The sequence below is a fragment of the Bubalus kerabau genome, chromosome 1, assembly GCF_029407905.1.
Source record: "Bubalus kerabau isolate K-KA32 ecotype Philippines breed swamp buffalo chromosome 1, PCC_UOA_SB_1v2, whole genome shotgun sequence".
In the NCBI taxonomy this organism is placed as follows: domain Eukaryota; kingdom Metazoa; phylum Chordata; class Mammalia; order Artiodactyla; family Bovidae; genus Bubalus; species Bubalus kerabau.
Window position 1 is genome coordinate 11864058 of NC_073624.1, and position 21772 is coordinate 11885829.

The following is a 21772-nucleotide window of genomic DNA, read 5'->3' on the forward strand; positions in this document are numbered from 1 at the left end:
AGCCTGGAATCCTGGTGCTGCATCCAGGGCTCTTGCACAAGCCGAGACGGACAGGAATTCTGGTGTCTGACTCTGGGGTTAAGGAGCAAGTCCTTATCTTACAGGGTCACGCTGACTTGTAACTTAACAGAATTTTTATCTGGGAGAGCCCTCAATTTGTGGCCAGACTCAGGACTGGTGGAAGCAGAAGCAGAGGTGACCGCAGTTTCTTTAGAGAGAATGTGATGTCCACGTGCTGGCTGGTGGCCTCTGCTGGCTGGCCCCTGGCCAGGGTGGGCGGAGGGCATGCAGTGGCCAGCTCTGCCCTTCACAGAGCTGTGTGGGTACTGGCATCAGCAGAGGCTCCTCTCGGGCTGCTGTGCCCTGGACTGGGACCATCTGAGCACCCCTTCAGTGCACAGTGTCCTCTGCGTTTCTCCAAAGCTAGACGGGCCAATGATGAAACCAAGCTCAAGGCTCAGGTCTGCCTCCAAGAAATGCCCTCCTTATCTGGCCATCCAAAGTGGTCCAACTGACCACAGCAGAGATTAGAAACAAGTCTAGGAAGTTATTATCCGTTCACACATCTTACGAAGGAGGAGGCTTTGGGGACAGACTGTACTGAGTTTAGTTTCTTGTGTGTGTGTGTGTGTATGTGTGTGTGTGTGTGTGTGTGTGTGTGTGTGACTTCAGTCATGCCTGACTTTTGCAACCCCACAAACTGTAGTCCGCCAGGCTCCTCTATCCATGGGATTTCCCAGGCAAGAATACTGGAGTGGGTTGCCATTTCCTTCTCAAGGGGATCTTCGTGACCCAGGGATCGAACCTGTGTCTCTTACATCTCCTGCACTGGCAAGTGGGTTCTTTACCACTAGCGCCACCTGGGGAGATGCTATCAGGAAGGCCCACTGTCCGCTCGTGCAGAGTCAGTTTTGAGTGCCTAGACATTGACTTCTACCAGGTTGATGCCTTTCACACTTTAACCCCAGCTCTTCTGCAAACAGCCGTCTCCCTTGCGTGCAAAGCAGATTCTCTGAGCCCACAGCCCTGCACAGCTGGTCCTCTTACCTTAGATTGAGGAAAGCCTTGTGCCTCCATCAGAAGAAATTTCCCTGCTCACCCTCCTCATCCTAAATTCATGGTGGTCTGAGGGGCAGATCAGTGCACACATCTGAGGCTCAGAAGGAAACAGGCCCCTCTTACTTCACATCCTAGGATCACTCAGAAACCCACCAAGGAGACAGAGGGGCCCCTGGAGTCAGTCAGCACCAGCCAGCAGCTGTGTGAGTCAGAGGGTGTTCCTTGGCTTCTCTGAGTCTTTCCTCCCATCCGGAACTTGTGGATAATAACACCAACCTTGAGGAGGTACCGAGGGAATTATAGATGATGTATGCAAAGCAGCTGGTACAGTCAGTCCTCTGTGGAAACTACAGTGACTCCCCACCTCTGGGATGATGACCATCAAGCAAGAAGAGCATCTGGCTGCCAGCTCAGAGGCTGACCCAAGCCACTTCCAAATCCACTGTCATCACCCATGTCTCGGTGGCCCATCCCAGCCGGACCGGGCACTCCCCTTATCTTCCTTCCACACTCAATTTTTAACAAATTAGTAAAATATGGGAGTTCCCTGGTGGTCCAGTGTTTGGGACTCCGAGCTCTCACTGCCGAGGGACGGGGCTTGATCCCTGGTTGGGGAATTGTGTGCTGTGTTTAGTCACCCAGTTGTGTTCGACTCTTTGTGACCCTGTGGACTGTACCCCGCCAGGCTGCTCTGTCCATGGGATTCTCCAGGCAAGAATCTGGAGTGGGTTGCCACGTCCTCCTCCAGGGGATCTTCCCCACCCAGGAACAGACGGCTGTTTGCAGAAGAGCTGGGTTTAATGTGTGAAGGGCATCCGCCTACTAGAGGTCTCGCAGTGTGGAAAAGAATTAGTAAAATCACACTGACTTAATTCTTCCCAAATGTGTTCAAATGAAACATTGAAAACTCATCTGTGCTGCTGCCCAGAGTCTGTTTCTGGCACAAGGACCCCATGTCCAGCTTTTGAACTAACGTGTGAGTGGCAGACGCTGGGCTGGAGCTGGTGAAACAGCGCCACCGTGTGGCCAGACAGGAGGGCAGCCAGGCGCGGAGCTGGGGACCTGGCCGTGGCTCAGGGAGATGGAGGTCAGGTCCCCTCCGAGGAAGGAACACAGACCCTTACATGTGCGAGTGGACTCACGTCCTCGTCCACAAACGCTCCTCTTGTCCTCAGCCCAAGACGGGAAAGCAGGACCATGAGTGCTCTCCAATCAGAAGGACGCAAGCAGGCGGCTGCAGGGCATTTGAAGACGGCAAATTCCACATTTGCCGTCTCTGCTCCCAAGGGCCCTGGGAGATTTACAGGAACATCTGGACACCCTCATCCCTCCCAGACGTTTCTTCTTGGTGAGGACTCCGGCCCTGCCGGCCAGGGGGTGCAAAGGAAGCAGCTGGCACCGTAGAGTCATTACCCTCAAAGGGGAATATCTTTATTTTGTTGTTGCTTTTTGTTTAATTGTTTAAAAAAATCTTTTCTTCTTTCTCAAATGGCCGTATCTTTACAATTTGGTTTTGGCCATGCAGTACGCAGGACCTGACACCCAACCAGCGATAGAACCCGAACCCCCTGCAGTCGGAGCGCCCATCGCTAATCACTGGACTGCAAGGGATGTCCCATCGCTAATCACTGGACTGCGAGGGATGTCCCAAAGGGAAGTATATTTAAATCATTAGCAGGAACTCCTGACCCTTCAAATCGAGCTCAGAGTAAAAGTCTACATTCTGGGATGGAATGGCAGCAGGTTTGTCACCGTGTGGGGATACCCAGACGGTGTCCAGTCTGGGAGCAGTTTTACCCCCTCAACCCTGCGAGATAGAGAAAGGCTTCACCTCACCCCTGAAGGTTTTGAGGGAGCAGGAGCCCCCCTCACACTCGGCCTGGGCTTAGGTTTTCACCTCTTTGAGGAAAGTCTCAGGACCGGCCCCACAATTACATGATGTCATGGATAACGGACTTTGCTTGAGCATGTCCAGAGTCAACAGTTAGGGGTCTGCATGAGACAACAAGCTGGAGTGTGTCCTCCCATCCAAATACCAGCAAAGAAGCCTCTCTCACCTCTATGAACTCTGAACCCCCTGCTGAGGTCCTGGGGAAGTGGGGGGCACCAGCCAGGGGTCCTCCCGGGAACTTGGCTCAAGGACCAGTGAGAGAGTCAGAGTGACTTCCAGTGGCTGTCAGTTCGGACCCTGTGGGTTCCCACCACGAGGGGCCGGGCGGTAGGTCCCGAGGGTCTGGAGCACACAGGATCCCTCTGAACCCCGATGTTACCTTCCTCCTTTAAGCTGGGTCAGATCAGTCTCTGTCACTTGCAGCTTTGAGAACAAACCACACAATCTGAAGCCAAGGACATGGTTTTAATCTTTTGTAGGCCAGTTGGTTTAAACATCTTCTCTCATGGACCATTCCTCTTAAAAATGTCTACCAAAGGAATCTGAGTGACCATGTGAGGAGCTGTTACGGGCGCAGCTGGACGTCCCTTGGTGTCAAGAAAGGAGGTTCTTCTCTAGGTACTGAAGACACAGCAGGAGACGGGACCACAGATGCCCTTAGGCAGAACCTGCAGTGTCATTTGCTCTTTATAACCAAGTTAACTCTGCAACCCCATCCCTTCCCTAGAAACAAACTTTTCTAACATGAAACCGGTGTCTTGAGTGGCTACTGGCTCAACATCTCTCCCAGCAACTGCCTCCCTTTCTAGAGTCCCTGAGCTCTGCCTTATTCTCCCTGGCCCCAGATACTTGCTCCTTGGAAGAAAAGCTATGACAAACCTGCTAAGCTGCTAAGTCACTTCAGTCGTGTCTGACTCTGTGCGACCCCTTAGACGGCAGCCCACCAGGCTCCCCCATCTCTGGGATTCTCCAGGCAAGAACACTGGAGTGGGTTGCCATTTCCTTCTCCAATGCATGAAAGTGAAAGTGAAGTCACTCAGTCATATCCGACTCTTATTGACCCCATGGACTGCAGCCTACCAGGCTCCTCTGCCCATGGGATATTCTAGGCAAGAGTACTGGAGTGGGGTGCCATTGCCTTCTCCATGACAAACCTAGACAGAGTATTAAAAAACAGAGACATTGCCAACAAAGATGTGTATAGTCAAAGCTATGGTTTTTCCAGTAGTCATGTATAGATGTGAGAGTTGAGCCATAAAGAAGGCTGAGCGCCCAAAAAAATGATGCTTTTGAACTGTGGTGTTGGAGAAGACTCTTGAGAGTCTCTTGGACTGCAAGAAGATCAAACCAATCAATCTTAAAGGAAATCAACCCTGAATATTCACTGGAAGGACTAATATTGAAGCTGAAGCTCCAATACTTTGGCCACCTGAGGCAAAGAGATGACTCACTGGAAAAGACCTTGATGCTGAGAAAGACTGAAGGCAGGAGAAGGGGGCAACAGAGGATGGCATCATTGACTCAACGGACATGAGTTTGATCAAACTCCTGGAGACAGTGAAGGACAGGGAAGCCTGGCGTGCTGCAGTTCATGTGGGTCGCAGAGAGTCGGACACAACTGAGTGATTGAAAAACAACAAGCAGATACTCCAGAGCTGGAGTTTTGGCCCCTGGACTGGACATGGTGACACAGAGAAGCCAGCAGAGAGCATCCCCATCACCCGTGCAAATCCAAGAGCCCAGGAGGATGGATGGGAGGTAAAACGGGGAAGAGGGGCCAAATGTGAGGTTTCACCTCCAATCTCTGAGTTCCGTTCAGAACAGCAGAGTTAACAGCCATGGTTGATCCCTGAGTTGCCTTTGTGGGGGGACGGGCATACATGCATCACCTTATTAATTCTCACGACATCCCCTGGCCCTCTCACCCAGACCAGGGCTCTGAATGATCCCCGTCTCCTCACCCTCGTGTGTGTGTGCCCCGTGCAGCAGGTTTTTGAGGAAACGTATCCAAATAAGGAAAGAGATAGAAGCTTCAGTGGAGGGTGTTTAATGTCTGAGGGAACTATATCCGGGGCAGAGCCGAGCCCATGCCAGGAGCTGGCCCCGGCCTGCCCCGGCCTCCCTGGACAAGGAGGGCCAATGGAAGTATCAGAGCGTCTGCTCCCAGTGGTTCGGGAGCCCGGTGTGACCACCTGACTGCGCACCACCTGGCTTTCTGCAGCTCAGGCACAGGTGCTGTGGGAGCCAAGGGGGGAGCCTGTGAACCCTGGAGTAAGAAAATCTCTCGCTGGAAATACGGGCCCCAGAGTCAGGGGAGGAGCTGGTCCGGCCATCAGAGGTGACAAGGGGCCTGTCCTCTTTCCTGTAACTGTGGATTCTGCAAGCACATACAGACGAATATGTGAGAAGGCACTGGGCCTCTCACGGAACCGGTTGGTGTTCTGCTGGAGACCCAGAAGGTACCAGGGGTGAGGCTGAGTTCCCGTCACCATCCAAGGGGCTGCCTGGCTTAGCAGCCAGGGTCGCAGGGCCGTCACCCACCCAACAAGGACTCCAGATGCCATCCACTTCTCCCTCCAAGCACCCTCTCTGTCCTCAAGGCCTCGTTGGGTAGACCGTGGACATTCCCAAGCCCCCACCTCTAGAGAGGCCCCGCCAGGGCAGGAGACAAAGCCCGTGTCCCACCCACTGGGAGCAGAGACCCCCAATCCTCAAAGATCTCCAGCATCTCTTAAATAAGTTTCTCCTTTCTGTTGTCTTCTTTTAATTATTTACCATCCAGCCTTTCCTTTATACAAATATAAAATATATTTATATAGATTTATATCCCATAGACTTCCGGGCCCGGCTCGGAGGAGCGGGCGGCGGCCCCGCTACTTGCAGACGAACTGGTCCACGACCTGCGTGCACTTCTTGCAGCGGACGAAGCAGCACCAGTGGAACTTGCAGTGGCAGCGCTCGGTCCGCACGCTCTTGAACTGGTCGTAGCCGCGGCCGCAGCACATGAGCGCACAGCCGTCCAGGCCCTCGGACGTCTTGTTGCACAGGCGGCCCCGCGTGCCCAGCGAGCCCGTGCTCTCGTCGCGCAGGCAGTAGTCCGGGCTGGGGTCCACGTACACCAGGTCCTCAGGGGTGGGCGGCTTGAAGCGGCTGTTGACTAGCTCCAGCTTTCCGCGGCGGGTGATGCGCATGGCGGCCGCGCTGTCGTACTTCTCCTTCAGCTGGTCCCCCACCTTGCGGAACTCGGCCAGCTGCAGCCAGCAGGTCTTGAGGCTGCAGGACCCAGAGACGCCGTGGCATTTACAGGCCACGTCTGCGGTCTTGTACACGGCCTGCGGAGGGGAGAGAGAAGAGGATGAGAAGAACATCCCAACAAGAGATGCCCAGAGGCCAGCTGGGGTCGCCACAGGGCGAGTGCAGGCGGGGGCTGGTGGGGTGGGCGTGTGCAGAGGCGCAGGTTCTCCAGCCGCGTCCAAAGGTCTCTCCTTAGCAGTAGCACATAGAAAACTGCAGGGAGGTGATACCCACATCTGATCTACTTCCAGAACGGCACTTGCCCTTTCGACTTTGCTGCTGTTTGGTCGCTCAGTCATGTCCGACCCCATAGCCTGCAGCCTGCCAGGCTCCTCTGTCCACGGGGTTTCCCAGGCAAGAATACTGGAGTGGGCTGCCATTTCCTCCTCCAAGGGATCTCCCCAACCCAGGGATCGAACCCGCGTCTTCTGCATCTCCTACATTGGCTGGCAGGGCCACCAGGGAAGCTCCTTTCTGTGTTATCCAACTCTTAATACTTAAAATGTGTCATAGTTACCAGCAGGGGAAGAAAAAAAGATATTTCTATCTTGATCAATGTCTCAAACAAATAAAAACCAACAAAATGAATCCAGCTTTTACCTAATACAGAGTCCAAGACAGAAAAAAAAGAATCAGCTGTACCAGGAGCCTACAACAGAGACCCTGTCTGGCCACTGATCCTGCCAAGTCCCCCAGGAATTAAACGCTCCCCTTTTCTGGGTTAAGTGGGTCATTAGCTCTGCAGAGCCGTCGGGCACCTCCCCATAAACCACAGCACACTTGTGACAAGACACCCCCTGGGAGTGGCTGCCATGGGGGGAAGTGGGGCGGGCCCTCTGCCACGGGACAATGGATCGGGGGAGGGCGATGCTGGGAAAACAAACCCACCCAGAAGTCACTGAACCACAGCAGCGGGAGGAGACTGAACGTGGGCTACCCCAGACCCAAAGGGAAAAGCAGGAGCGGACCAGAAAGCTGCTCACAAAGTGCTTTTCAGCGAAAGCATACGGACGCATTGTGTCCAGCGGCCCTGGCAGCCGTCCCAGAAGTGCAGATGGTGGGATAAAGATGCAGGTCCGCCGCCCAACATTTTCTTCTGCCACGGCTATTGTCACCGATGCAGGCAGGACTCATTTGTCAAGGGCTCCTCTCAGCTTTCTTTTCAAGGGTCCCCAGATTGTGTCTTTATTCGGCAGGGACCACTGCAGGTGCAAGCAAGAGCTTCCACACCATCAGCTCATATTACGACTGCCTGGACTCCTCCCGATTTTTTTCTGGTGCAGGACTACCCCCACTGTCTTAGGGTGGAGACATTGAGGACCACCTAGGAGGGAGTACACCCCAACCTTGGAGCTTAAAAAGGGTTTAGGATGGAGAAGGCGGGCAGGCCCTCCCCGAGCACTTGGCTGGTGGCTTGAAGGCAGAAGTGACCCCCCATTCCTACAGACACTTCAAAGACAACGCCTGCAGTCACCCTCTGGCTCCGATCCCCTGGGTCTGAGCTGGAGCCTGACATTCCCTGGAAATGGTCCTCGGTTTGGAGAGGGACTTCCAGCACCCGGCGCTGTTAGGACTAAGAGGAAACATTAAGGGCCTAAAGCTGTGTACCTGCCCTAAGTGAGTGGGGGAGAAGGTAGGATAGCATCTATCTCCGCGGGGAGCAAACACTCAGGGGGATTTGGGGAAAGAGAGTCGGGAAGCCTCCAGGGGAGGGACAGGAATTTCAGTAAAACAAATCTAGAAGGGAGGGCGCCACTGAGCCTTGCTATTCACATGTTCATTCTCCTTCCTCTAGGAAGAAAGACATCACAGAGACAATAATGCCTGTAGTTTACATATTTCACTGTTGCTCATATATAGACGCGCCTCTTGCAAGAGAAGGGGGAGGGGATTTTGGCCTTCCTGGTAACTGAAAAAGCAATAGCATGTTTTTAAGTTTTTCTTAGTGCTCTATCTTGCCCCAGCAGAGCCCCCTACCCCTCTTTCACGTGTAACAGTGTGGCCAAGCTCAGTTACTGGCAGGATGTCACAAGGATGGGGCAGTTTTCATCTAGAAAATGCTCAGAGGCCCTGCAGGGACAAGGCGGTATCAACCCACTGCTCTGGCCTTCAGTATGTAAAATGGGGCCACTGGAGGTTCTCAAAGGCAAGAGAAATTTCTCGCAAAGTGTCCCTGAGGTTTACATTGCACCAAGATCTCAGATCCTACTTTAAAAAAAAAAAAAATCCAGTTGTAAAATAGCAGTCCAGGGACTTTCCCATCCCTGCCAGTACTCAGTCCTTCCTGAGGAAGGTTCTGTGTAGGTGTGAGGACGTGGGAGGCGATGGATGGAGGAGGCCTGCTCCTCGGAGGTGGGATGAGAACTCGAGAGAGACAGAAGTTCCCCACCTGGAGCAGATGGAGGCCAGTGAGAGATAAAGTGTTGTGAAAAGGTATGGAGCCTACAGGATGGGGGCCCAAAGACGGGGAGCAGATGGAGGAAGCCAGGGAGGGTGTGGGAAGGGCAGATGGAAGGCGCAGCAGAGATAAGGGCTGGAAAAAGCAAACAAACAATTAAGGGTGATGAAATGAGGAGCCAGCAGAAGTGGGGTCAAGATTCGACAGACAAGACCGGATGAGGGTAGACGCCTGGTCCCCTCTGCCTCTGCAACAGAGTCAGAGAAGGAAAACCTTCCTCCCTGTGAACTCTTGCTAGGAGGCCCAGGGGAGTTTCCTCTGTCACGTGCGCCCACTCGCTAAAGAGAAGAGCAGAGGGCCCAGGGCCCCCGGTCCTTGGGAGCTGCAGCTGAGATGGCGAGGAACAGGAAGCACGTCTGAAAGGTTCCACTGCCCTCCAGACACAGATACCACGGAGCACAGGGGATGCGAAGATGGTGGAAGGCAACTGGGCTTCCTTGGTGTCTCAGACAGTAAAGAATCTATTTGCAATGCAGGAGACCAGGGTTCGATCCCTGGGTCGGGCAGATCCCCTAGAGAAGGGATCAGCAACCCAGTCCAGTGTTCTTGCCTGGAGAATCCCATGGACAGAGGAGCCTGGTGGGCCCACGGGGCCGCAAAGTCAGACACGACTGAGCAACTAGCACAACACCTGCAGGTGGTATTTACTGGGATCCTAAAAAATGGGTAGAATTTGGGCATTTAGGAGACAAGGTGAAACCTTAACCTTTTTTTTTGTTTGTTTCTTTTTATCAACCAGGTTAGACGCCCAAAGACTGGCAAACAGAGAGGAGGTGGAGCAGATGGAAGAAGCTTCACAAACGGCTGGCGGAGCCGAACAGCACTGGTCTCTGAGCCCAGGTTCACAGGCCAGAGCTGCGGCCTGGACTCCTGACTCACCACAGACGGGCACCCACGCCTGGCTAGACAGCACTCTGAACACGGACTCTGCAGAGATGATGCTGGGCAATGACCAAGTCTAATCCCGATGTCAGATAGTGACGGTGCTAAGTGTACATGCGGGTACTGCATCCTACCAAGACCAGGGACCCCAAGTCACATGAGAGGCAGGTCCAGTCCCTCTGTTTGACATGTGCTCCTATGAAACATGAGTTAATTTTTTTTTAATTTAACATAGAAACACTTTTTAAGAAATATATCCATATCCTATTATTGAATCATCAATGAACCAACATTAAATTTCTGAATTTATTTCTCCTCCAGAAACTGCTGGTCCTGTTTTTTTTTTTCACTGGCTCATCTTTGGTCTCGTGAAGAACCTTGCCAGGCCCCAAACCTGGGTTTGACATGGACCTGGGTGTGGACAGCTCTCCCGGAGCAAGGTCTGTGTGCTTTCCTGAGAGGTCAGGGAGCAGAAGGGTCTCCTGCCACCCAGCACTCAGGCCTCACACCTCTCTCCAGGGGGACCTGGATGCACAGTGGACACCTGACCAGCAAAAGACAGAGCTTCCAGCTGAGCAAGCCCTCTAGCCCCGACAGAGCAGACACTGCCCGGGAAAGAGGAGCAGGCCATGTGCCCGGAGGCTGGGGGCTCCCTGAGAAGTACAGCGGATGGGCACAGAGCTCTCCAGCAGCCGTTCAGGAAGCCTAGCACCCCAGGACGCTCTGCACATACGATAAAGCCAGCTCCCCGAAACCTATGTGTTACTTGCCACTGAAATTGAGGCTCGGAAGCCCTTGCATCTTATATGAGATTGATGAGCCTGGGCCTTCAAAGGGTGGCCACCTTCTGCACTTCCACTCAGGTTAAAGCACACGCACAGGCAAGAATCTCCGTGGTCAGACTCATCTCTTCCTGGACCAGGCAGCAGCGGGCAGCACAGCCCAGGTACAGCCGATGGTGTAGGTGTGTGGGGGGCAGGTAGGGTCCTCCATCTGGGTGTGTATGGGCTTGGGGGGGGTCTAAAGTTTGGGTGCTCGTGGGGAGGGGGATTACATGGTCACTGCCTATGTCCCGGTGGCCAGCAAGCTGCCCAGGTGCACAGGGGGCAGAGCCCACCCTCCAGGTACGCGTGAGGTGGGGATCGCTTACCCTGCGGCCTGCCTCATTGTTCTGCAGATTCATGAGCACGCGGCCCTGCTCCTCCGAGCCCTTGGCGAAGTTTTTCTCCCTTTCGCGGGCGTCCACGAACTCCTTGGCAAAGCGGTAGCCGTAGTCCACGTTGTCGCCGCAGCCGCCCCACAGCCAGTCCCGGGGCAGGTCCTTGGGCCGTGCGGCCCGGCTGCAGCCGCAGGTGGACAGCTCGCCCTCACGGCAGGCACGGCTGATGGCATTCACCACCCCGGCCGCACTCACGGCGTAGGTGAAGGCCGTCTCCCGGCTCCCTGCAGACAGAGGGGCAGACAGACAAGGGGAGAGGTGAGGCCCTCCCCCCAACACACACCCCCCACCGCCCTGGCCCGCACCGGGAACAGGGCATCTCCCACTGCCAAGGCTCCAGGGTTAGAAAGCACCTGGACCAAGAACCCAAGTTTCCCTTCAGCCCCAGCCAGCACCTCATCCCATCTGGATAACTTTACCCACTGGCACCTTCCTATCAGGCTGGCCTGAATGGACCAGAGAGTGGGATTAACACATTTGTGGACCAGCTGGAAGGAGACTGTGTAGGGATCACGGAACCTGCAGCGCGACTCCAACCTGGCATTCATCTCTCCCTCACAGACCTGCTTCTCACCCTCCACGAGTCACACATCTGTCTGTCTGTGGCTGCATCACCAAGGTAAACTCACACAGCTGTCTACAGCTGCATCCCCTAGCTAAACAGCAGCCAAGACCAGGAGTAGAAGTGAGCCAGGATCACAACGACCAGAATCATCCCAGCCGCTTCCCTCTGTCTCCAAGGTCCCCACTGCCTCCGACCCGACAGCGCTGGGGCATAGACGCTCGGCACAGTCTCTCTAAACATCCAGATCATTTCCTGTAAAGAATCCATCGCTACAGCGAGCCATTTAAAGGGCCGTATGTATGATGTATGCTCTACTTCAATGAAAATGCTTATAAAAATAATACTCGGCCACCAGAGACATGCAAATCAAAACCACAGGACATCACTTCACACCCGCGAGGAAGGCTATCATCCTAAAGGCGACTAGTGACAAGTTGATGAGGACATGGAAAAACCGGAACCGTGTGCTGCTGGTGGGAACATCTGATGGTGCAGCTGCTTTGGAGAACAGTCTGGCAGCTCCTCAAAAGGTTAAACATAGAATTACCACGTGACCCAGCAACCCCAACACCTAAGAATATAACCAAGATAAACGGAAACATGTGTGCACAGAAAAACCTCTACCTGAATCTTCATCACAGCATTATTGATACCATCTAAAAAGGTGGAAACAACCTATAATGGCCATCAATGACACAGATGAATGGGTAAACGGAAGGTGGTATTGTACATGCAGTGAAATAGTATTCAGCCATAAAAAGTAATGAGGTGCTGGGGACAGGCTACAGCATGGATGAACCTTGAGGTAGTAACGGGAAGTGACCACTTCACATTTGGTATCCTGCATTGGACAGACACAAAAGGCTACATATTGTATGGCCCCATTGATATGAAATGTCCACAGTATGAACTTTCATACAGACAGAAAGATGAGTGTTGTCTGGGGTTTGGGGAGGAGGGAGAAGACATGGAGCACGCCCACGAACAGGAGTATGGTGTCTCCATAGGGCTATGACAACATCCTGCCTGGTTGTACAGCCTGCTGAATATACATTGAACTGTACACTTTAAAATGCTGTGTTGTACGGAATGTGCATTATATTCAGTAAAAATCATTATGAGAAATAATAAATCATACTTGTATGGACCCAGACATGGAATAATTAACATTTTTGAAAATTAAAAAAAAATTATTTCTTCTTTTTGGCTGCAGTGCATTGCACACAGGATCTTAGTTCCCTGACCAGGGATCAAACCTGTGCCCCCTGAAGTGGAAGCATGAAGCCCTAACCACTGGATCACCAAGGAAGTCCCTTTTTAAAAAAATATTTTTTTTTTAATTGGGCAGATCCTTTGCTCCCCATGTCCCCCTCTTCCGAGCCTCCAGGGTCAAAGATGGCCATCCCATAACCTTGTCTTGGCAGGTGGTGAGACAGGCGGTCTGAGGTCACTGCTACGTCCAGTGTGATCTCCCACCTGGCCCTACTTCTGGATGGTCAGGCAGGACACAGTGAAGTTTGCCACCAGAACACACGGGGCAAATCAGTTTTGCTCCTTTAAGCAGGGGCCGACTTCTGGTCAGATATGGAGTAGAACAGCACCAGGAAAGCCAGGTGATACAGGAAGCCACACGGGGACCAGTAGTTGGGACTGACATTTGAGCCCCTGTGAACTTCGGCCAGAGTCAGGATCTATGGGTCTAGGGAATCAGACTGTGTCAGCTCCCAGGATGGTAAGATGGCCAAGAACTCTTTGGGAGGTGGGGGCCTAGATCCCCCTTTGAGGGGGTCATGTCTGAGAAATCTTCTTAAAACAGGCCTTGACACCCTACCTGGCATCCCAGGACAGATACCATCTGAAGCTGGACCAGACCTACACTTTGTCAGGAGCATTGCTTTTACAACCTGCCTTGGAGAATCGGGGCCTTCCCTGGTTGAGATGGTAAAGAATCTGCCTGCAATGCAGGAGACCTGGGTTTGATCCCTGGGTCTGATCCCTGGGTCGGGAAGATCCCCTAGAAAATGGAACGGCAACCCACTCCAGTATTCTTGCCTGGAGAATCCCCTGGTCAGAGGAGCCTGGCGGGCTATAGTCCATGGGGTCACAAAGAGTTCGGACACGACTGAGCATCTAGCACTAACACTTGGAGAATCATGTTGGGTTCCCAAGGCCACCCAGTCTGTCTGTGTTAAATGACACTAATCACCAGAATGTTCTTTCCCAGAACAAGCTGAAAGATGACTTCCTACCACTTCCCTCTGCTGGAGCTAATCCCTCCTCCATCTGACAGCCTTTCAGTATTTGAAAACAACGAATATGCCTTTTATGTTTTCTCTTTTCCAAGTTACATATGTCTGATTTCCTTTTTTTTTTTTTTTTAGTAAACACACTTTGCAGAGCTGAGTCACCCTTCTCAGAACTGCCTTTAAAAACAATGTTTCTGCAGCTGAGCGTTTACTGCAGACACCAGGGCTCTGAGGGTCCCAGCCCACCATGTAGCTGGTGAATCACCCACCAGTGAATCCGCTTGGCATATCTTCCGGTCACTCTGCCTCCTTTGTTTTGGAGCATCACTGGGCCTGGAGTGCAGGCAACCCCGCCCTACTGGGGCAGCACGCGAGCCTCAGGTGAGCCTCGGAACAGACCTCATGCTGCTCTCAGCGAGCAGGTAACTGGGGACTTCGGAGAGGATGAGCAGTGTGGGGACATCTCTGTGTGTGTGCTTAGTTGCTCAGGTGTGTCTGACTTTTTTCGACCCTTGTGGACCGTAGCCCACCGGGCTCCTCTGTCCACGGGATTCTCCTGGTTCTCCTGCACTGCAGGCAGATTCTTTACCATCTGAGACACCAAGGAAGCCCATGTGTGAAACAATTCAGAGGATAAAGGCTGATAAACCAGCGGCCATGGAACTCCTGAGAGATGGTGCATCTCCAGCCAACAGGGAGACAGCAGGACAACATCACGCCCTCTGTCCCACAGCTGCCCAGCCACCCGGTAGGTGCCTCCAGGTGAGGGGCCTGGTGCCCTCTGGGGCGCTCTGCTGCCCTCTGGTGGTGGATGCTCGCAGTGGCTCTAAGGGGAGGTTCCACACCAGACATAGGGAGAGGGCCAGGAGAACCCAGCCTCCGCCCACCTTCCCAGGCAGCATAAGCCTGCAGGGAAGGTGCAGAAGGGGACAGTGACAACAAGGACAACAGAAGGGTTCCGTTTGTGACAGAACAGGGCACAGAGACTGGTGTCCGCTTTCATTGGTGAAAGCGTGTGTGCTAAATCACTCACTTGTGTCCAACTCTTTGCGACCCCCTGGACTGCAGCCCGCCAGGCTCCTCTGTCAGTGGGCTTCTCCAGGCAAGAATGCTGGAGTGGGTAGCCATTCCCTTCTCCAGGTATCTTCCCGACCCAGGGATCAAACTTATGTCTTTTACCTCTCCGGCACTGGCAGGCGGGTTCTTTATCACTAGTACCACCTGGGAAGCCCTCCCCATGCAAACCGGCACACTCCACAGAGATTGTGGTCCCAAACACCCCTTCTTCTCTAAAGCAAAGCCTCACTTTTTTGGTCTTCACGTGACATGACAAAACTACATGAACTGAACAGAATCTGGCCAATGTTAGGCATTCACTTGGTCCCAAAGAAACACTAGTTCCCTGGCAGTGACTATGGGGTGCCTCTCTCTTTACCTTTTGCAAGGAAGACAAATTGATGTGGGGGCATAATTCTTGAGGTATGAGCCTACTGTGTCCCCCTCTCTGCCGGCTGAGAATTAAAGCCGCCTTCCTATTTCCTCCAAACTCTGTCTCTCTATTTTTTATACAGCTTTGGTGGGCAGACAAAGCCAAGATTTTGGCCTGCAACATACCTGGGCCATTCTAGTTTCCTCACCTGAGATACAGTGGGCAGGGAGAACGGCTGACCCAGATACCCACCAGGACGAAATGACTATTTGAGAAGAACTGATAAAGAGTGCCTTGGACTTCGAGGAGATCAAACCACTCAATCCTAACGGAACTCAGCTCTGAATATTCATTGGAAGGACTGATGCAGAAGCTGATGGCATCATTGGCTCAATGAACATGAGTTTGAGCAAACTCCAGGAGATAGTGAAGGACAGAGAAGCCTGGTGTGCTGCAATCGATGGGGTCGCAAAGAGTCGAACACGACGAAGTGACTGAACAAGGATAAACTATGAATGAACCCCGCCTGACCCCCAGGTCCATTCTTTTGGGAAAGTTGCCCAGTAGGAGGGTTACAGGAACTCATGAGCTTTCCTTTCACAGACCTCAAGCTGATATTCAAAAGAGAAGCAAGGTTCCAAGTGTGCTTCCCCAACCTCACTTTCTCCATGTGGGCCAGGTGCAGGGACTCCACAACAGAGGCACAGAGAAGCCTGAGCTGCCCTGCTCACTGCCTGCCAGAAACGCAGCATAGGGGGACTCCAGAAAGTCGCCCTTAGAGGAAAGCTGTTCTGGGAGAATGTGAGCTGGGACCTGAGGCTCTAACACCTTTCTTTTATGGCTCTGAGGATAAGAGCCAGTAGAATACGGCCGGATTTCTCAATTTCTTGCCAGGGAGGGGAGGACTGCATTTCAAAAGGACCTAAAACAATTAGACCCCAGATCACACCTCCATCTAAGCAATGGGGCAGCCAAAGAATCTTGGGCCAGGAGCTGGAGAGGGAGATGTGGGAATCCAGGTTGGGGGGAGGCGGAGGGCTTCAGGGAGTGGCGGGTGGGCGTTCATCTTCCTCCTTCAGTCTGCCCATCCCCCACTTTCACACACATTCTCTTTCAAATGAAAAGGCCAGGACTGGATCTGGGTTGGATTAATGACAGCCACCGCCAATCTGACCCAAAGCCTCTCTCTCTGAGTCCGAAAGGAAGAGAGGAAACTCTGTAGACGCTCAGGGCTGCAATTCTGTGTTCTCTGTCCACAGCTCCGGAGGAGGCCCTGGAGCTGAAACTGGGGCCCTGGTGGTGAGTGGGCTTCTCAACGTGCTCAGACTCAACGCGGACCCGGACCCTGACCCCTAGCTCGAGGCCTCGCCCGCTGGGTGGGAAACTGAGGGCCAGCTGACCACCCGCCACTGGAGACGCCCTCCTTGCCCGTGGGCCCCGCCCGCCCCGCTCACCGATCTGCAGGACTCTCCCAAAGACAGAGGCGTCGTCCACCGTGCTGCAGTTCCACCGGCGCTGCCGGAACTGATGCTGGCACTCCCTGATGCCCGTCCTGGCGCCCTCCCCGATGTAGGCCATGTGCTCCTGGTAGAGTTGGCACAGCTTCCTCTGGCCGGCGGACAGCCCCGGGAGCTGGCTGCACACGGGCTGGGCCCCGATGATGAACATCTCGGGTCTCTGCACCGGGCTCATCGCCAAGGACCTGCAGCCAGAGGGCCAGGGTGAGCGCACGGGCCGGCGCAGCAGCAGGCCCGGAGCTCCACCCGCTCCCGGAGGATGGGCCCTGAACCAAAGGCTTGGGAAGCAGAGTTAGTACCGAGTTCCTGCCTTCAAAGGGAAACAGAGGCACAGATGCAGGCGACACGCGAGACGCGGAATGCCTGAGACCGCCTTGAGCATTTAGATCCAAGTGACCAGAGGGGGAAGGGCGCTCAGCGATGGGAGCAGCCTTTAGGAGAGTGGGGAGAGTATGCAGGGTGGACGTAGGGTTCTGTGCAGGAGTGTTGAGGCCACTGTGGCCCGAGTGTGCGAAGTGTGAGGAAAGCAACCGAGGCCTTCAAAGAGAATTCCCCTTAGGCCTTAAAGTAGAATCTGATTTACATACAGGGCCAGATACTCTCAAAGTTCTCACTTCCTGCTCACCCCCACAGCCCCTGAGCCCACCCTCTAGGGCTCTCCCCTGGCTCATAGAATAAAATGCTGAGCTGTGGATCTGCCAGCTGAGCAAGATGAGAGCAGAGCCCAGACCAAACAGGGGTGGGGTGGGGGGTGCCTGCCGTTTCCCTCTGCACCTAGCAATGACAGTCATCTTAAAAACACAAAAGGAAGCCACACGTGGTCCCGTCAATCCCTCATGCGGGTTTTCAGACTTATAAACCGGGAACCCTAGTCTCCTTGCCCTCACCAGCAGAAGGAAAAAAAATCAATATTCTTATTGATCCTATAACAACAAAAGAGCTATTTCTAACAAGCCGTGGAGATGGGGGCGGTGGAGGGGGGGGGCGGACATGGAGAAGGGATTGTAGCCAGGACCAGAGAAGCCAGATGAACTAATCCTTCATCCTCTGGGAGCCGTCATGTTAACTCTGGGGCTGGAGAGAGAGAGGAAGAGCTGTCCGGTGTCCTGGGGTTCTATAAAGGAATGGTCCCTTCTCCTCCCTCCATCGCCCAGAGGAGCCAGGCTGGGAAGGGCTCCGGCTCCGCACTCACCACCAGGAGCTGGCTGCGGCTCGGAGCGGGGCCCAGCAGGCGAACAGCAAGGCGAGCAGGGCCGGCAGGCTGGGCATGGTCCGCCTGCGCCCCGCCCCCCCCAGGGCCGGGGACGACCCCGGGGACCGACGGCTTCCGAGACGGGGCTCCCTGGAGGGAACAGATGGAAGGGAGAATCAGTTTGGGATGGACCAGGAGACCCTGCTCCCCCGGAAGGCCTGCCTCCCCGCAGGCTCTTTCCCACCCTGGCCTTCTCACCCGAGGGTTGCCCCTGGCTGGGGGCGGGCGGAGCAGGGGAGCCCTGCTCAGGACCACTCCCTAAGGCAACTGGGAGCCGAGAGACCAGGAAAGAGAGGAAAACGAGACATTTCCACATCAGGCCAGAGACGCTCGGATGCTGTGTCGCACCTGCCCTCCTCCAGAGACGGGACCATCCCCTCTGCCCACCCCACCCAGGGATGCAAATGTTCTATGGGGTTCTCGGGAGCCTTCCCTTTCAGTTTGCACATTCTCCCTTAAACCCGTCTTCCACATCCCAGCCCACGTCTACCAGGACAGACAGGAGAAGCCAAGGATGTTTCAGTTTCTCAAGCCCACTCCTCCGGGAGATATAAAAGCCGCCCCTGGGCTGTGCGGTGGTATCCCCACTCTAGTAGCCGTCCTTCCTCTATGCTTTCCAGGAGCCCCAGCAGCACCCCCCTCTCCGGCATGGATGCTGGAGGAACTCTCTGGAAATGCACCCCTCCCCTGCTCCTCCCTAAACACCCATCCAGGGCACGACCCACACCTCAAGGCCCCTCAGCACCCCAAGCTTCATGAAACCCTGGCTCCTACACTCTGAGCCTCCCCACTTCACACACACATCTCACCGCTCAGCGCAGGGCTTCCTGGCTCTCCCGGAGGGGGCGGCAGGGCTTCTGGGTCATCAGCCCAGGAGGTATTTCTGTTCTGGGGCCACCGGGAGAGGAAGGTGGCCGAGCAGGGCCCGGGGGTGCTGGGCCACAGCTGTCCCCACCCCCTCCGGGCTTTTCTTCGGGAGGTCCCAGCTGGGGCGGGGACACCAACAGGCAGGTGGCGGGCGGCGTGGGGTGGGGGGCAGATCAAAGCCAGGGCTCGCCCCTGCCCCTTTGTCATGCAGAGCCGGCTCGGAAATGATCCGGCCTGGCCGGCCACTAACAGCTCCCCCACACCCAGCTTTCCTAACAGACCTCGCGCCCTCCCCGACCCTCCCCCGCCCCATAAATCCTCCAGTCCCCCAGGGCAGGAGGTCTGTGAATGCCCGCCTGGGACCAGAGATGGAGCAGAGATAGGGCCGGCACCAGAAGCTAATGGCTTTATGGAGGGGAGGGGACCAGGGCCGGAGCAGGACGGGAGGGAAGTTTCAAAGAGTTTCCTTGTCCAAACACCCTGGACCCCACCACCAGCCCTTCTGGGGGACTGGAGGGCCGGGCGCCCCTCCCTGGGGTCCTCTCCCTCCACGCCCACTCTGCAGCAGGCCTGTCCCCACACCTGAGAGCCGAGTTCTCTCTCCCAGCGGGCGACACTCCTCATCCCCAGGTCCCTCTCTCTCAAGCCTGTCCGCCCCCCCACCACCATCAGGCCCCTGTGAAACCCCTAGGGCTCTGCAGGCCCCAGGTTCAGCCGAGGCCACACTGGGGCCCTATCTCTGCGGACAGGAGGCAGGGCAGCTCTGACCACCGGCAACAGGCGCTAAAGCCAAACTTCCCTGGAGCTGCTAATCTCGGCTCATAAAAATCACCCGGGGCAGGAATCACCAAGCAGCTGTTTGGCCACCCTGTGCTCTCCAGCAAACTCTCGGCTCATTAAAATATATATATGTGTATGTTTTATTTTACTTACGGTGACGTATATGCTTCCGGTGCTCTGTGACAACCTGGAGGGGTGGGATGGGGTGGGAGATGGGAAGCAGGTTTGAGAGAGGGGGGGATATATGTATACCTGTGGCCGATTCACGGTGATGTATAGCAGAAACCAGCAATTATCCTCCGATAAAAAGTTTAAATATCTAGATATAGATATTAAAAATGGGGGGAAAAAAGACCCTACCACGTGTGCTAGCATCTTTCTGTACCTTACAGATAGGCGGCACCTGAAATTGAACACTTTCACCCCCAAAACACACACAGCATCTCTCAGGACACATTCTTTCCTCAGGACAGAGGTGACACCACCCCCAGGGGTCATCTCCCCTGCCTTTCCAGGGTAGAGGGGCAGGAAACGCAGGTGTTGATGACTGGCCTCCTTGGCATGGACAGAATGGAAGCAGAGTCTTGCCCTGTCCAGCTGGAATAGAAGGCAGAGCTGGTTAAGTAGGCGGGGTCCAGGGCAGGATGCCACACCCACTCCCACCCCGCCCAGAGAGCCAGGTCAGATAGCTGCTCTACCCTCCTGATTTGGTGTTTCATTCACTCGGCACAGCCATCCAGCAGATGTGCCCTGGGGGCCTGCTATGTACCTGTCACGCCCCTAAGTGCCAGACACAGCCAGAACAGGCAAGGACATGCTACTTCAGGTCCAGTGAACCTCGATGAAGGACTGAGTGGGGACAAAGACCCAGAGTGAGGGTGTCAGTTCATCCTGAGTAGGGCCCTCTGGGGAAGCCTCCCCCAGAACCCCAAGTAGACAGATGGGGTGCAGCCCTGGGGCCCACGGGCCCCTCTGTGCACGTCTAGGATCCCTACTGAGACCTCATTACTGTCGCAGCCAAAGGGACACATAATTGAACTGGGACTTTGCCAGCCACCGGTTTTCATTCCCTAAGAGGCTGCGTCCACCCCCGTGCAGTTAGGAGACCCAGTGGGTGGAGCTGACCCAACAGCCCTGCCCTGGAAGGGGCGAGTGAGTGCTGTCCACACAGAGAGCAGTGATGCCTGGGGACCCCAACCCACAGGACAAGCGCCTGCCACGGTCACTGCTGCCCACAGCACCCCCACTGGGCGCCCCCAGAGCCTGAGGACGGGAGCAGCTCAGGTGCCCGTAGGAAGTGTTGTCGCCTCCCATGCCTGCCCCGGGCCCCAGACGCGCGCCTCCCCCGCCCTCCACAACCTGGAAACCCACCCAGAAAGAAAGCCTTTCTGAGGGTCGCCTCTGGTCACTGTGTGAGCCAGCAAGGAGTCGTGTCATTCAAAGGCACATGGCAGCTTTGTCAGCGGTCCTGGCCCGGCAGGCGGATAGCCTCAGCGTTTGGGAGGGGAGCGCATACCCCTGTGACCTCTCGGCTGCTATCCAAGTGCTGCCCTTGGTGCCGGGATTTCTGAGGCTGGGGGAGGGGTGGGCGGGGCAGGGGAGGAGGGTCCCAGCGCCTCAGGCCTGTGCCTTCCGTCCCCCAGCCACTCCATCTGTATCTACCACAGCGGAGAGGGCTCTTCATGGACCTCAGGACTCCTGACAACCCCTCCTGAAGTGCAGTCTCCTTCACCTCCATCCCACTTTCTGGAAGTGCTCTCGGCCCTGGGGCCCAGACACCAGCTCTCCTGCAGCATCACCATGCCCTCCCTGCCAGCCCACCGCCCCCCTTCATTTGAAAACTCTCGAAAGTTCCCAGCTGTTGAGCCCCCGAAACTTTCCCACCTGGCCTCCTTCTACCTCCGCTCTTTGCCTGAAGTTCCCATCATAGGGTCTCCTTCCCAGTCCCCCTCCTGCTCTCAGACAAGCCCTGCTCCCCTCAGGAAGGATCTCACTCCGAGCCTCTTCCTCTCCAGCAACTGAGCCTCAAACCACTCTCAAGTCCTCAGTCAAGGTTCACGTCCCTCCTAAAGCTGCCTTTGTTTAATCCAATGCCAGGAGGCTCTTTCCACTGACCTTAGAGCCTAGAGGGCAGTGTCCATCCTGCCCTGCCCAGCCCACATGCACCCTGGGGACCGTGTGTGTTCCTACTTCTCCGGCAGGTGCAGCGTTTCCTGAAGGTACAAGCATGCCCCACCCTGCCTCATCCCCTGGGTCCCCCATCCTGCCCGCTGGACGTGTACCTGACAATAAACAGCTCCTGACTGATGACCG

The 21772-nt window shown here is 55.0% G+C and overlaps 1 protein-coding gene across 1 annotated transcript; it reads right to left on the reverse strand.

The window, feature by feature from the left end:
* Nucleotides 1-5541: 5541 nt before the first annotated feature.
* WNT5B (Wnt family member 5B) lies at nt 5542-16738 on the reverse strand. Its single transcript, XM_055566055.1, has 3 exons — nt 16498-16738; nt 10735-11027; nt 5542-6282 (listed from the first exon to the last, which is right to left on the reverse strand). Exons 1-3 carry the CDS (start codon nt 16733-16735, stop codon nt 5824-5826), a joined length of 990 nt encoding a protein of 329 aa, XP_055422030.1. The 5' UTR covers nt 16736-16738; the 3' UTR covers nt 5542-5823.
* Between the last annotated feature and the right edge of the window lie 5034 nt (nt 16739-21772).

Excerpts from the sequence above, each read along its gene's own strand:
- WNT5B (XM_055566055.1), bottom strand. The coding sequence starts at position 16,735 with ATGAGCCCGGTGCAGAGACCCGAGATGTTCATCATCGGGGCCCAGCCC. Across the intron at positions 11,028-16,497 it reads TGGGAGAGTCCTGCAGATCG|GGAGCCGGGAGACGGCCTTC; the intron begins GTGAGCGGGGCG and ends CTCTGTCTGCAG. Across the intron at positions 6,283-10,734 it reads ACAATGAGGCAGGCCGCAGG|GCCGTGTACAAGACCGCAGA; the intron begins GTAAGCGATCCC and ends TCCCCTCCGCAG.